The sequence below is a fragment of the Ranitomeya variabilis genome, chromosome 1, assembly GCF_051348905.1.
Source record: "Ranitomeya variabilis isolate aRanVar5 chromosome 1, aRanVar5.hap1, whole genome shotgun sequence".
NCBI lineage: Eukaryota > Metazoa > Chordata > Amphibia > Anura > Dendrobatidae > Ranitomeya > Ranitomeya variabilis.
This window is the reverse complement of record NC_135232.1, coordinates 625549279-625562759: the sequence shown is the minus strand read 5'-3', so window position 1 is coordinate 625562759 and position 13481 is coordinate 625549279. Positions and strand designations below refer to the sequence as shown.

General features: G+C 40.5%; 1 protein-coding gene across 2 annotated transcripts in view; it reads right to left on the bottom strand.

Annotated features, from left to right (window-relative positions):
• LOC143773326 (contactin-associated protein-like 5) overlaps positions 1-13481 on the bottom strand; it is a 484664-nt gene that overhangs the window by 63162 nt on the left and 408021 nt on the right. For both annotated transcript variants that reach the window (XM_077260812.1, XM_077260804.1), the window contains exons 17-19: positions 7272-7490; positions 6962-7201; positions 5184-5408 (exon numbers count right to left, since the gene is read on the bottom strand). In XM_077260812.1, the coding sequence (XP_077116927.1) occupies positions 5184-5408; positions 6962-7201; positions 7272-7490 (684 nt within the window). The remainder of the gene's footprint in view (positions 1-5183; positions 5409-6961; positions 7202-7271; positions 7491-13481) is intronic.

Sequence of the window (13481 nt, the reverse complement as noted above, 5' to 3'; positions counted from 1 at the left end):
GGGGTGCAGAAAAAACTGGGGTCCTCTCAGAGATTGAGCACTGGGTCTGAGAGGTTCGCATTATGCCTCCAGCATGGATTATTTTAGCAGTAATGTACTGGAAATCTCAGATTGCAGCTCTGCAGCCTCAATGGATGTGAGGAATAATAATAAAGAATTGAAGAATAGTAAGTGCCTCCATCTGCATAGCCGGGGAAGAAACCTGCTTCTTAATTACTGTTTTCCCCCAAGGGACTTGAATTTGTTACATTTGCTAGTGGTACCGGCAGCTGCTGAGATAAAAGAGGGGATCTGCGGCGCCTCCACAAGTTTTAATTATGACTCAAAAAGTGAGTAAATTGTCTCAGAAACAAATGAGCCAAGCAATTTATTTACCAGATTACAAGCGTAGTCTCAGGCGGAGCGGATGAGGGGATAATCAGCTGATAAAGCACAAGCCCCCCGGGTCTTCAGCATCCACCTTGCTAAAATATGAATGCAAGCAATATAATCACATAATCCTGCAGCACCATACACAACCACCAGGCATTCTATATCTATAGGGAACCTGTCACAGATGCAGTTATAGCAGGAAAGTTAACGCCTTCCTCCACTGGTGGCAGTACAATCTCTTTAGATTTCAGCTCTTTATATGCTTACTAAGAACCAAATTCAGCCACTGTGGCTGTCATGGAAAACACTCAAGTATAACTAGACTCACAGAAATAGCAAAGTTAAAGGGGTTGTCCAGTGAAGGATGGGTGATAAATTTAATGATAGGTAGGGGTCTGACATCAGGGACACTCAGAAGGGGGAATTTTTATTCCCAACTGAGCATTTTTATACCAATTACAAAAAAGAGTGGCAGGTCAAGTGCCTGAACCTGCACCACTCACTCTCTACAGGACTGCTTAGAACCGCCAAGCGCACCACTCGGCAGCCCCATACAGAACAAATGTTGGTTGACCATATGCACTACTGTTTCTTTCTAAGGCCAGCCATACACATTACATTACTGTTGGCCATACGATGCTTCCGCCTATCATGTCAGCCAACTCTCCAATACACCGGAGTGATCATTTGGCCAATCGTTCTGATGTTTTCTATAAGAAAGCCGTCGACTGACAAGACTCCAGGAGAACAATGAGATTGTCAGCTCGAAATTGGATATGCATGATTGACATCTCAAGGAACAAGGGGATGGAAGAGTCAAAATAAACGACCATGAGAGAGGATCTTGATGAAATTAACTGGGACGATATCCTGAGACATAAAAATACACAAAGAAAGTGGGAGACGTTTATTAGCATCCTGGATAGGACCTGTGCACAGTATATACCGTATGGGAATAAACATACTAGAAATAGGATGAAACCAATGTGGCTAAATAGAGCTGTAAGGGGCGCAATAAGTGACAAAAAGAAAGCATTTAGAGAATTAAATCAAGGAGGTAGTGAGGAGGCATTAAATAAATACAGAAAATTAAATAAATTCTGTAAAAAGCAAATCAAGGCAGCAAAGATTGAGACAGAGAGACTCATTGCCAGAGAGAGCAAAAATAACCCAAAATATTCTTTAACTACAAAAATAGTGAGAAACTAAAAAATGATAGTGTTGGCCCCCTTAAAAATAGTCTGGGTGAAATGGTGGATGAGGATGAGGAAAAAGCCAATATGCTAAATGACTTTTTTTCATCAGTATTTACAAAAGAAAATCCCATGGCAGCCAATATGACTAGTGATAAAAATTCCCAAATAAATGTTACCTGCTTAAACCAGCAGGAAGTACGGCGGCGTCTAAAAATCACAAAAATTGACAAATCTCCGGGCCCGGATGGGATACACCCCCGAGTACTACAGGAATTAAGTACAGTCATTGATAGACCATTATTTTTAATCTTTAAAGAGTCCATAATAACAGGGTCTGTACCACAGGACTGGCGTATAGCAAATGTGGTGCCAATATTCAAAAAGGGGACAAAAACTGAACTCGGAAATTATAGGCCAGTAAGCTTAACCTCTACTGTGGGTAAAATCCTGGAGGGCATTCTAAGGGATGCTATGCTGGAGTATCTGATGAGGAATAACCTCATGACCCAGTATCAGCACGGCTTTACTAGGGACCGTTCCTGTCAGACTAATTTGATCAGCTTCTATGAAGAGGTAAGTTCCGGACTGGACCAAGGGAACCCAGTAGATGTAGTGTATATGGACTTTTCAAAAGCTTTTGATACGGTGCCACACAAAAGGGTGATGCATAAAATGAGAACAATGGGGATAGGGGAAAATATGTGCAAGTGGGTTGAGAGCTGGCTCAGGGATAGGAAACAAAGGGTGGTTATTAATGGAGCACACTCGGACTGGGTCGCGGTTAGTATTGGGGTACCACAGAGGTCAGTATTGGGCCCTCTTCTTTTTAACATATTTATTAATGACCTTGTAGGGGGCATTCAGAGTAGAATTTCAATATTTGCAGATGACACTAAACTCTGCAGGGTAATCAATACAGAGGAGGACAATTTTATATTACAGGATGATTTATGTAAACTAGAAGCTTGGGCTGATAAATGGCAAATGAGCTTTAATGGGGATAAATGTAAGGTCATGCATTTGGGTAGAAGTAATAAGATGTATAACTATGTGCTTAATTCTAAAACTCTGGGCAAAACCGTCAATGAAAAAGACCTGGGTGTATGGGTGGATGACAAACTCATATTCAGTGGCCAGTGTCAGGCAGCTGCTACAAAGGCAAATAAAATAATGGGATGCATTAAAAGAGGCATAGATGCTCATGAGGAGAACATAATTTTACCTCTATACAAGTCACTAGTGTGACCACACTTAGAATACTGTGCACAGTTCTGGTCTCCGGTGTATAAGAAAGACATAGCTGAGCTAGAGCGGGTGCAGAGAAGAGCGACCAAGGTTATTAGAGGACTGGGGGGTCTGCAATACCAAGATAGGTTATTACACTTGGGGCTATTTAGTTTGGAAAAATGAAGGCTAAGGGGTGATCTTATGTTAATGTATAAATATATGAGGGGACAGTACAAAGACCTTTCTGATGATCTTTTTAATCATAGACCGGTGACAGGGACAAGGGGGCATCCTCTACGTCTGGAGGAAAAAAGGTTTAAGCATAATAACAGACGCGGATTCTTTACTGTAAGAGCAGTGAGACTATGGAACTCTCTGCTGTATGATGTTGTAATGAGTGATTCATTACTTAAATTTAAGAGGGGACTGGATGCCTTTCTGGAAAAGTATAATGTTACAGGGTATATATATTAGATTCCTTGATAAGGCGTTGATCCAGGGAACTAGTCTGATTGCCGTATGTGGGGTCGGGAAGGAATTTTTTTCCCCATGGTGGAGCTTACTCTTACCACATGGGTTTTTTTTGCCTTCCCCTGGATCAACATGTTAGGGCATGTTAGGTTAGGCTATGGGTTGAACTAGATGGACTTAAAGTCTTCCTTCAACCTTAATAACTATGTAACTATGTAACTATGAAGTCCAAATGTATAAAAATATAAACAAACTTTATTAAAAAAAAAATACATGGAACAGGTGAGGAAAAAGTGCACCAAAAGGCACAAACCACTATAAAAGTTCATGACTGTGCCGAGAGCAAACGGGGCCAGGGAACCAATAGCCATCACATATATAATGAAAAACTTTCCGCTCGCATAACAGGGAATAATTAAAATAGAGTCAGGATTCAGGTGCCTATCACTGATTGCCATAGACTTGGCTGGAGAGCCAGCAATAGCCAAACGAACACCGTAAGCCTGAGCAAGATGCTGGGACCGACATCTATGCTGAGTAACACCTGCAGCAGCCAAGTCTGAATGGGAGACCGCAGTGGCAGATAACGCTTGGGAGGCAGAATCCCGACACCTAACATCATCTGACTATTGGTCGGCTGGTACTCCCATACTCAATACATGGTTGGCTGTACTTGTATTTTGAAATAAAATCCATTATGCAGTAGGGGCCGTGCTGCAAGTAGAAATGGTGGTGGAGACAAGGACTTTATTTCAATATGAGGGTTGATATGGCCTATTTTCAGGTAGTATAATGACCCTTGATTTGTCTTTGGACATTGTATTTACAGTTTTCGCATCCCTTTACTTGTCAGTGTTCCTCTTTACCTTTTTACAGACCAGGGTCTATTTTGCCACATAGAAGATTTTGCACATTCTGCTCTGGGTTTATTTGTACCCTCTGTCCTTTTCAGGTTTGCATGATAGCACTTTATGGGCAAAAGTTATTATTAACATTAACATATGTCTACTGTGCCCATCTGTGTAGGGGTCGGTTTTTACCATTTTTTACCAACGTTTATAGTGGTGCTTCAATATATTTCTTACATACTGTTGAAATGATATTGGTGGTGTGATAAGGACATTGCCCTACCGTGGGCTTTTGTTTTTGGATGTCACATGTTGTTTTTAATGTTTTTATTCACGTAGTGCTGTTACTTGAATAAAGATTTGTTTTCTATATGGTGATCCCCGTGTTGTGCATGACACTTTTTCTTCTTTTTTTGTTTCCACCTGTGGATATGTGATGACTTCCTTTTGTACGACAGCCCATTAAAAATGAAAATATGAAGACATTCTTCATCAATTTCATAATATAGATATTACACTACTATATACACATATACACTCCATGGAACAGCACTCTGCGAACATTAAATGCATTATATTTCAGAAATATGAAAAGTTGAGGTTCTTACTGCACCTTTTAAGTAACGTGTATAAGTCTGTCTGCCAGAGTCTCCTTTTAGATGGGACCCTATACTGAACAGACGTTCTTCTCTTTGTGCCTTAGCATTGAGTGAACTTGGAGGAATATACCGTAACATATAGATATACTTTATTCTAATTGCAAACAGTCTAGGAAAGACTGGATAGGGTACTCAATCTTTCGGGTGCAAGGTGACAGAGTTTTGGGTGGACCCTATTCACATATTTTTCCAAGAGTGCTTTTAATTAGACCAAAGTCAAATGATATCTTTTGTTTCTGCAGTAGATTTGAGGCCTTGGCACAGAGAGACGTGTGTCTTTAGCACAGGGACCCGTCTGAAAGAAGTTGCATAGTCACTTGCAGATGGGCTCACACACTTTGACCAAAATGAGTGCTGATAACCTCAAGGTTTTCACATGTGCAGCAATAGCTTGTATGGCTTACACTTACCATTTCTGCAGAGCAATACAGCTAGGTAATCCTGATATATGGAGGTCACGTAGAGTAATAGGCTCGGTGCTTGAGCTGTCATAAAGCTGAAAGCAATATTCTCTCTTGATATCACCGTATCAGCATATATGGAAGAAGCTGAAGCACTGCTATTCCTGGACACTGGATACGGCTCTTGAAAAATATATGTGACGGAGGTTCCAGCTTCAAACAAAGCAGAAACTTCTAAAAAGGAACATAAAAAGAGATAACACAAGCTTAAAAATCACATAGATAGGAACTGTATTTGGGTCACTGGCCAAAAATATACACCTTGGTATTATGTATTTAGGCTTTCACCTCTGGACAGACTTGAAGTCTTTATGAATCACATCTCAGTCACAGTAACATTGGGGTTAACATAAGACAGAATTACCATTCTGGACTATTGGACAGATCAGCTGCAGCTTATTTTGTCAGAATGGACATTCACCCATTATCGATAGCTGATAGGCTGTAGTGGCTGTATGACACAACAATGTCATCTCAGTTGCTGGGAACAGGCAGCATCAATATCACTGGAAGAGCACCACTTCGGTATGTGAGCATAGATTCGGCCCGATTCATCTAAGCTTTCAGGTCAAAATTCTACAGTAATAGCTTTGAAAACCCAGAGATGGGCGTAAATTTGTGACTATATCGATGTATTCACGCCATTTTCTCCCAGCTCTGCTGAGATGGGCAGAGAATGGAGATGAATTAGGACAGGGCGTGGCAACTGCCACTTGTCAAATTTATGTCAAGTGGTGGCATTTACGACACCACAAATACTACTCCAGCGGGGGCCAGACTAGGATTTGTGGCGAAGTGTACACAAGTGTACGTTGCTCTTTCGACACTCTTGATTAATAAAGAGGTGTACGCCACTTTCTGAATTTGGTGTGTTTAACTCCAGCACATACCCTAATCAAAACCGGCATGAACAATAATCATTCTTGATGAATTGGGTCCATTGTTTCTATTTTCTGTGTGTGCACTGATTTGATTAAGCAGGGTCTGTCCAGTAGTGGTCACCTCTTTAACTTCACAAATTGTGCACTCTACCTAGTACCTGGTACCCAGTCCAGCTCTAAACTGAAAAGTTGAAACATTTCTATCCAGTCTAATTAACTCTATGGCCATAAGTCATCAAGACTGATCCATCGTGATAAGGTGGCCTGCTGGAGCCAGATGCATGGCTCTTAATCAATCAGGAGCATCTGACAAGTGGCCTGTGCCATGCCAAAAATCTTAGTAGGTATAAGATTTCCAGTATGTTGTAAGTAGCTCATCATGAATTAGATATGTTATGATGTCACACCCCACAGCACCCTCATCACGCGCCGGATCCACCCATTTTAGAATATCTGGAAGACATTGATGTGAAAATGGCACTACGATTGGCACAAAAAAATGTGATTTTTCCAAGTGATTCACAATAGAACTCTAGGAAAATTAATTTAATGAATCAGGACCTATGCGAATAAAACAGTCTGGAGTTCAGACTGATATGTCGTGAAATCTATCAATGACGTAAATCTTGTAATTGTTGGGGAACTAAAACTTTTACATTTCTATTCTAACATTTTAAACTCCCTTTCCATGATGATCCCCCAATACCACTGATCCCAAGGATTGAAGGGCATGTGAATCCCTACCTTTCCAGCAGTTTATCATTAGGTGCTCCTCCCAACAAGAATGCATTGCTTAGACAGGTGAGAACATTCAGGTCCAATGATTCCTGCTATGAAACTTCTCACCTTCTGTACAATAAGGTCCTTCATAGGCGGAGCTAGTGCAGTCGCAGGTGTATCCATTCCGTTTCTCCACACATTTCCCGTTATTATGACATAAGTTTCCATAGCTGCTACAGTGACCTGGGCATCCTGGACGGATGCCCAGGGTCACCCGGGCCTTTTCTTCCAAGTCTAGAGTTTGTCCATTTATCTTGAGAGAACGTAGACAGCCCACAAAGCATTTATGCCGGGATGAAGTCCCTCCTGGAGGAAACAAATACCTTATAACATTGGTATTAACAAACATTGAGACATAAAGTAGTCCTCTACTCACCTACATACAGCTGAGCGTTGGGCAGGACACGGACTCGTCTATCAGATGGACTCGGCACTAGTTTTCTTGGCTGGTTGTCTATAATCAGACTGACTTCTTTAATAGTCCTCTCAGCTCTGACTTGATGCCACTGACCATCATTTAAAGGTGAGATTGACTGCAAAGAGACATCCAAGGGCCCGTTCCCCACATCAAATGAAAATGTGACCTGGTAGGGAGCTGTAAAGTGGAAACAGCCAAAATAATAATTAATACTTATTTTCATTGATTTACTGACATCTCTCTGCTATATGTAGATAGCTGAGAATATAGTGGTCGCCTTGCCTCTGAGCTCCACTCATTTCATTTCTTACCTCATTAAAAGAACTTTTGGGGGTTTTTGATATTTATTTTTCAGTTCTTAACATTTAAAAGAAGCAACATTTTCTGCTGAATAATTTATTACATGTATAGGAACAAAAAATGTAAACATTCTCTTTTCTCCCACACAGAAGATGCAAGCAGATAAATTCACCGGAGATGCCGCCATTTGTTACATATTCTCATTAGTTTATCATTCTGCTGAGACAGCGAAAGATTATTTATTCCTGTGCTGCAAAATTATTTTTTTTGTGTGTTTTTATAACTTTTCTGCTGTTCTCAATTTTAACTCATGTCACAATATAACAGACTTGCACTTGAGAATACATGATGACATACGCAATATATGAACATACACAACATATAAATAATCAGCGTTCTCTACTTAGTGACTGCACATTCTAGGAAGTGTCGTAAGACTCGTAATTACACCAAACTCCATACAGTCATCTATTATGGGAAAAAAATGTCCTCTGTAGTAAAGAAAGTTCAGCTTAGGCCATGTTCACACCAGAGAAGTGCTCTATACTGTGCGCTATGTCAGGGTAATGCATTTATAGATGTAAACAGTAATTAGCCATGGCATATTCATTTACTTCAATGAGCCAAATGGAGTCCAATGCTTGAACGTTTGGACTCTGCTTTCACTGCTTTCTATTGGTGTCCTCTTTGGCGTAGACTACACTTTTGTGTCCTGTAAAAAAAAAAGAACACAAATAGAAAGCAGTTCAAGCAGAGCTCAAATACTTATGTGTTGGACCTCTTTTGTGTAATTCACTTGTCTCGGCTCCAGGGCCGGGCCTTGATCCCTTTCCCTTTGACTGTTGTCCTTTGCTGTGTGCTATGGTGGGTTTTATAAGTTGCCTGTTGAGCGCTCATAAAATCATCACCCAAGGCCTTCTAAGAGTGTCAAATATCCTTGTTTTCAGTTCTGTTAAGCCTAGTAGTTTGTCTCACCACTTTTCTCATCTGACAATCATCACCGCAAACTCCTGTTTGTTTCGACAATCTACATTAGCTTCTGATTTAGATCTGCAATTAACCAGTTGTTCACATTACAAATGATATAACAAGTTCTGGACTATATTTACATCTTAAGTTTCTGTGTTTGTATAAGTTGTAAATTCCTGACTCTGTGTCTTCTCATGTTCCCTGCTCCGCTTGTCTACCTACTATCCTGGTTATCGATATTCCGCTTGCCATCCGTAAACTATTGCCCACTCTGCCATCGCCTTCAGTCTGTGTTGTACACCCTAACCTGAGACTTAGAGAATCCCCCTGAGCAGGATAGCCCTGAAGTAAATGGATATTCCAAAGGATACGTCTGAACCCAATTTACTAGTATAAAGATGTCACAACAGAGTACTTAACTTCTAACACTTATGTAGTTTGTATGTGGCCTTAGTTGTTGAAGTGTCTGCCAACGAGTAAGGCTACTTTCACATTTCCGTTTATTTGGATCCATCACAATACTTCATTTTGGTAAAAAAAACGCATCGTGCAAATTTGCACACAGGAAGCGTTTTTTTTCCCATAGACTTGTATTGCCGATGGATCGCGATGTATGGCCACACGTTGCGTCCGTTGTGCACTGGATGCGTCGGGTTTTGGCGGCCCATCGTCTCAGAAAAACGTTCAAGGGAACGTTTTTCCATACGTCGCATCCAGCGTTTCACACTGCGCATGCCCAGCAGGAGATATCGCTCTCACGATCTTTCCTGCTGGGCAATGCAGACGGAAATATGAAAGAAAACACTTCCGTCGGTACATCGCGCCGACGATTCGTGACGGCCCCGTACCAACAGAAGTGTGAAAGAAGCCTAAGAACAACAGAATTGTAAATGCAGCTCTGGAGTATATGAAATAGTAAGCCACCGTTTAGCAGCAAGGGCCATCAACACTGATGCGGTTCCTTCTGTTGCAACCCTCCCCCGTATGGTTTACCATCATAGTGTAAAGATAACCATGTCATAAATTGCCCAATGGTGACCTTTTTACCAAATAATACAACCAGATTTTACCTACAGAACACAACAATGCTTTACAGCCCTGTCTGTAGCAATAGTAATAACGATGAATTGCAAATCCTTCTAACAGGTCTACAATATTAAACAGTGTAGGCAACAAGGTTCTGGCTGTGAAGCTGTGACAACTGTGACAATTTCACCTCGAATTCATGGAGTAATAAGAGATTAAATGTTAACATCAAAGCAGATGTCTTCCTTCTTGTTCAGCAGCTTCACAAACTGAATCTATTTCCTAGTCTTAAATGTGTGGAAAAAGAGAAATATACTGAATTTACTTCTCATGATGGCACATTTTCCATAGGTCCAGCAGACGGCTCTGATAAGATATGCATTCCAATTTCGTGGCCATCCCAGGATACCCCACAAAGTCATAGTCATCTACTTCCATGCAGTCCTAACATGGTTATGTATGCAGTAAGGTAGAGAAGGGTTAAACTGTGATGGGAATGTAATACTTTAGAGACCCCAACATATAGGCAAAAGAGAGGTAAGAAAGAGCAAGGTTGCACCCAAGGAAGGGATGGAGAAATACAAATGAGGTCTGCACTGTCATCTTTCTGGGTTGAAGATGTCATTCTTATAAAGTGTGACTCCAATTTTAATAATTTTGAAGATATTTTCTGGCTGCTTGGCATATTCTTAGTTACATTCATTAAACATGTTCAGAGTCAGCTTCAATTATTCTCATAGTTAATGGAATTTTCTCATCTTATTAATTGGGTAAAATTGCAAAATGCTCAAAAACTCAAGCAAATTTGCAATTTAGCTCTTATTAAAAAATCACCTTTGCTTTCAAGAATGGAGGAACTTTTAATTGATTAGTTTACTGGTCACTGTATAGGTTAACGGCCAACTATGCAGTCTCAGAGATGGCCAGATATCTAGGAAAGTAACGAGCGCTCGCATGCTCTATGCTTTAGACACTGCAGGTCTGGCTGGAGGCAAAGCTACTGTACCTCTGTCAGCAGCCTGGGAGAGAGCTCAGTATGGACAAGTGATATGACCATGCTCGCTGGTCCAAAATGTCAAATAAGATAAGTAACGAGTATGACACAATGCCTTTAAAGATTTTTACAAATTTATCAAAACTACACTTGAAGCTTATCACTATACTTGGTGTTTCTATCATTGACTATTTTTCAAGGTCTCTATCTGGTGTCAGTGAATTTAAGCAAGAATTGTTTAAAGTCAGAAGCAGAAAATACCATTTGACTTGGGATCACCGCACAGAGGAGGAAGAATTTAATCCAAGTACCACTCCAAAAACAGTTATCCCTTTAAGAAAGTTATCTAGAACAACAAAAGATGCTTTGCATCTCTTTAGAATGGGATAATTATATTGCATAATATCTTTATTCAATCGACGTAAAGAACAAACTCCGTGGAATACATATACTCTGTTCTTTGGGATACATATGTTTTGTTCTGTGGGATATATATATACAGTTAGGTCCATATATATTTGGACAGAGACAACATTTTTCTAATTTTGGTTATAGACATTACCACAATGAATTTTAAACAAAACAATTCAGATGCAGTTGAAGTTCAGACTTTCAGCTTTCATTTGAGGGTATCCACATTAACATTGGATGAAGGGTTTAGGAGTTTCAGCTCCTTAACATGTGCCACCCTGTTTTTAAAGGGAACAAAAGTAATTGGACAATTGACTCCAAGGCTATTTCATGGACAGGTGTGGGCAATCCCTTCGTTATGTCATTCTCAATTAAGCAGATAAAAGGCCTGGAGTTGATTTGAGGTGTGGTGCTTGCATTTGGAAGGTTTTGCTGTGAAGTAAACATGCGGTCAAAGGAGCTCTCCATGCATGTGAAACAAGCCATACTTAAGCCGCGAAAACAGAAAAAAAAACATCCGAGAAATTGCTACAATATTAGGAGTGGCAAAATCTACAGTTTGGTACATCCTGAGAAAGAAAGAAAGCACTGGTGAACTCATCAATGCAAAAAGACCTGGGTGCCCACGGAAGACAACGGTGGTGGATGATCGCAGAATAATCTCCATGGTGAAGAGAAACCCCTTCACAACAGCCTACCAAGTGAACAACACTCTCCAGGAGGTAGGCGTATCAATATCCAAATCTACCTAAAGAGAAGACTGCATGAAAGTAAATACAGAGGGTTCACTGCACGGTGCAAGCCACTCATAAGCATCAAAAATAAAAAGGCTAGACTGGACTTTGCTAAGAAACATCTAAAAAAGCCAGCACAGTTCTGGAAGAACATTCTTTGGACAGATGAAACCAAGATCAACCTCTACCAGAATGATCAAAAGCGAAAAGTATGGCGAAGGCTTGGTACAGCTTGGTACCACATCATCTGTAAAACACTGCGGAGGCAGTGTGATGGCTTGGGAATGCATGGCTGCCAGTGGCACTGGGTCACTAGTGTTTATTGATGATGTGACACAGGACAGAAGCAGCCGAATGAATTCTGAGGTATTCAGAGACATACTGTGTGCTCAGATCCAGCCAAATACAGCCAAACTGATTGGTCACCGTTTCATACTACAGATGGACAATGACCCAAAACATAAAGCCAAAGCAACCCAGGAGTTTATTAAAGCAAAGAAGGGGAATATTCTTGAATGGCCAAGTCAGTCACCTGATCTCAACCCAATTGAGCATGGATTTCACTTGTTAAAGACTAAACTTCAGACAGAAAGGCCCAGAAACAAACAGCAACTGAAAACCACCGCAGTGAAGGCCTGGCAGAGCATCAAAAAGGAGGAAACACAGCGTCTGGTGATGTCCATGAGTTCAAGACTTCAGGCAGTCATTGCCAACAAAGGGTTTTCAACCAAGCACTAAAAATGAACATTTTCTTTAAAATTATTGAATCTGTCCAATTACTTTTGGTCCCTTTAAAAACAGGGTGGTACATGTTAAGGAGCTGAAACTCCTAAACCATTCATCCAATATTAATGTGGATACCCTCAAATGAAAGCTAAAAGTCTGAACATCAACTGCATCTGAATTGTTTTGTTTAAAATTCATTGTGGTAATGTCTATAACCAAAATTAGAAAAATGTTGTCTCTGTCCAAATATATATGGACCTAACTGTATATGTATATCTACACAACCCCTGGCAAAAATTATGGAATCACTGGCCTTGGAGGATGTTCATTCAGTTGTTTAATTTTGTAGAAACAAAGCAGATCACAGACATGGTACAAAACTAAAGTAATTTCAAATGGCAACTTTCTGGCTTTCAGAAACACTAAAAGAAATCAAGAACAAAAAATGTGGTAGTCAGTAATGGTTACTTTATTTAACCAAGCATAGGGGAAAAATTATGGAATCACTCAATTCTGAGGAAAAAAATTATGCAATCATGAAAAACAAAAAACAAACACTCCAAAACATCACTAGTATTTTGTTGCACCACCTCTGGCTTTTATAACAGCTTGCAGTCTCTGAGGCATGGACTTAATGAGTGTCAAATAGTGTTGAGCATTCCGATACTGCAAATATCGGGTATCGGCCGATATTCGCTGTATCAGAACTCTGATAATGAGTTCCGATATTTTTGTGATATCGGAAATCGGAATCGGAAGTTCCTATAACTTCCCAGGCGTGTGCGGTGCGTATGGTTCCCAGGGTCTGGAGGAGAGGAGACTCTCCTTCAGGCCCTGGGATCCATATTCATGTAAAAAATAAAGAATAAAAATAAAAAATATGGATATACTCACCCCTCCGACGGACCCTGGACCTCAGCGGTGCAACCGGCAGCCTCCATTCCTAAGAATGCAGTGAGTGTAGGACCTGCGATGACGTTGCGGTTTTTGTGATTGGTCGCGTGACCG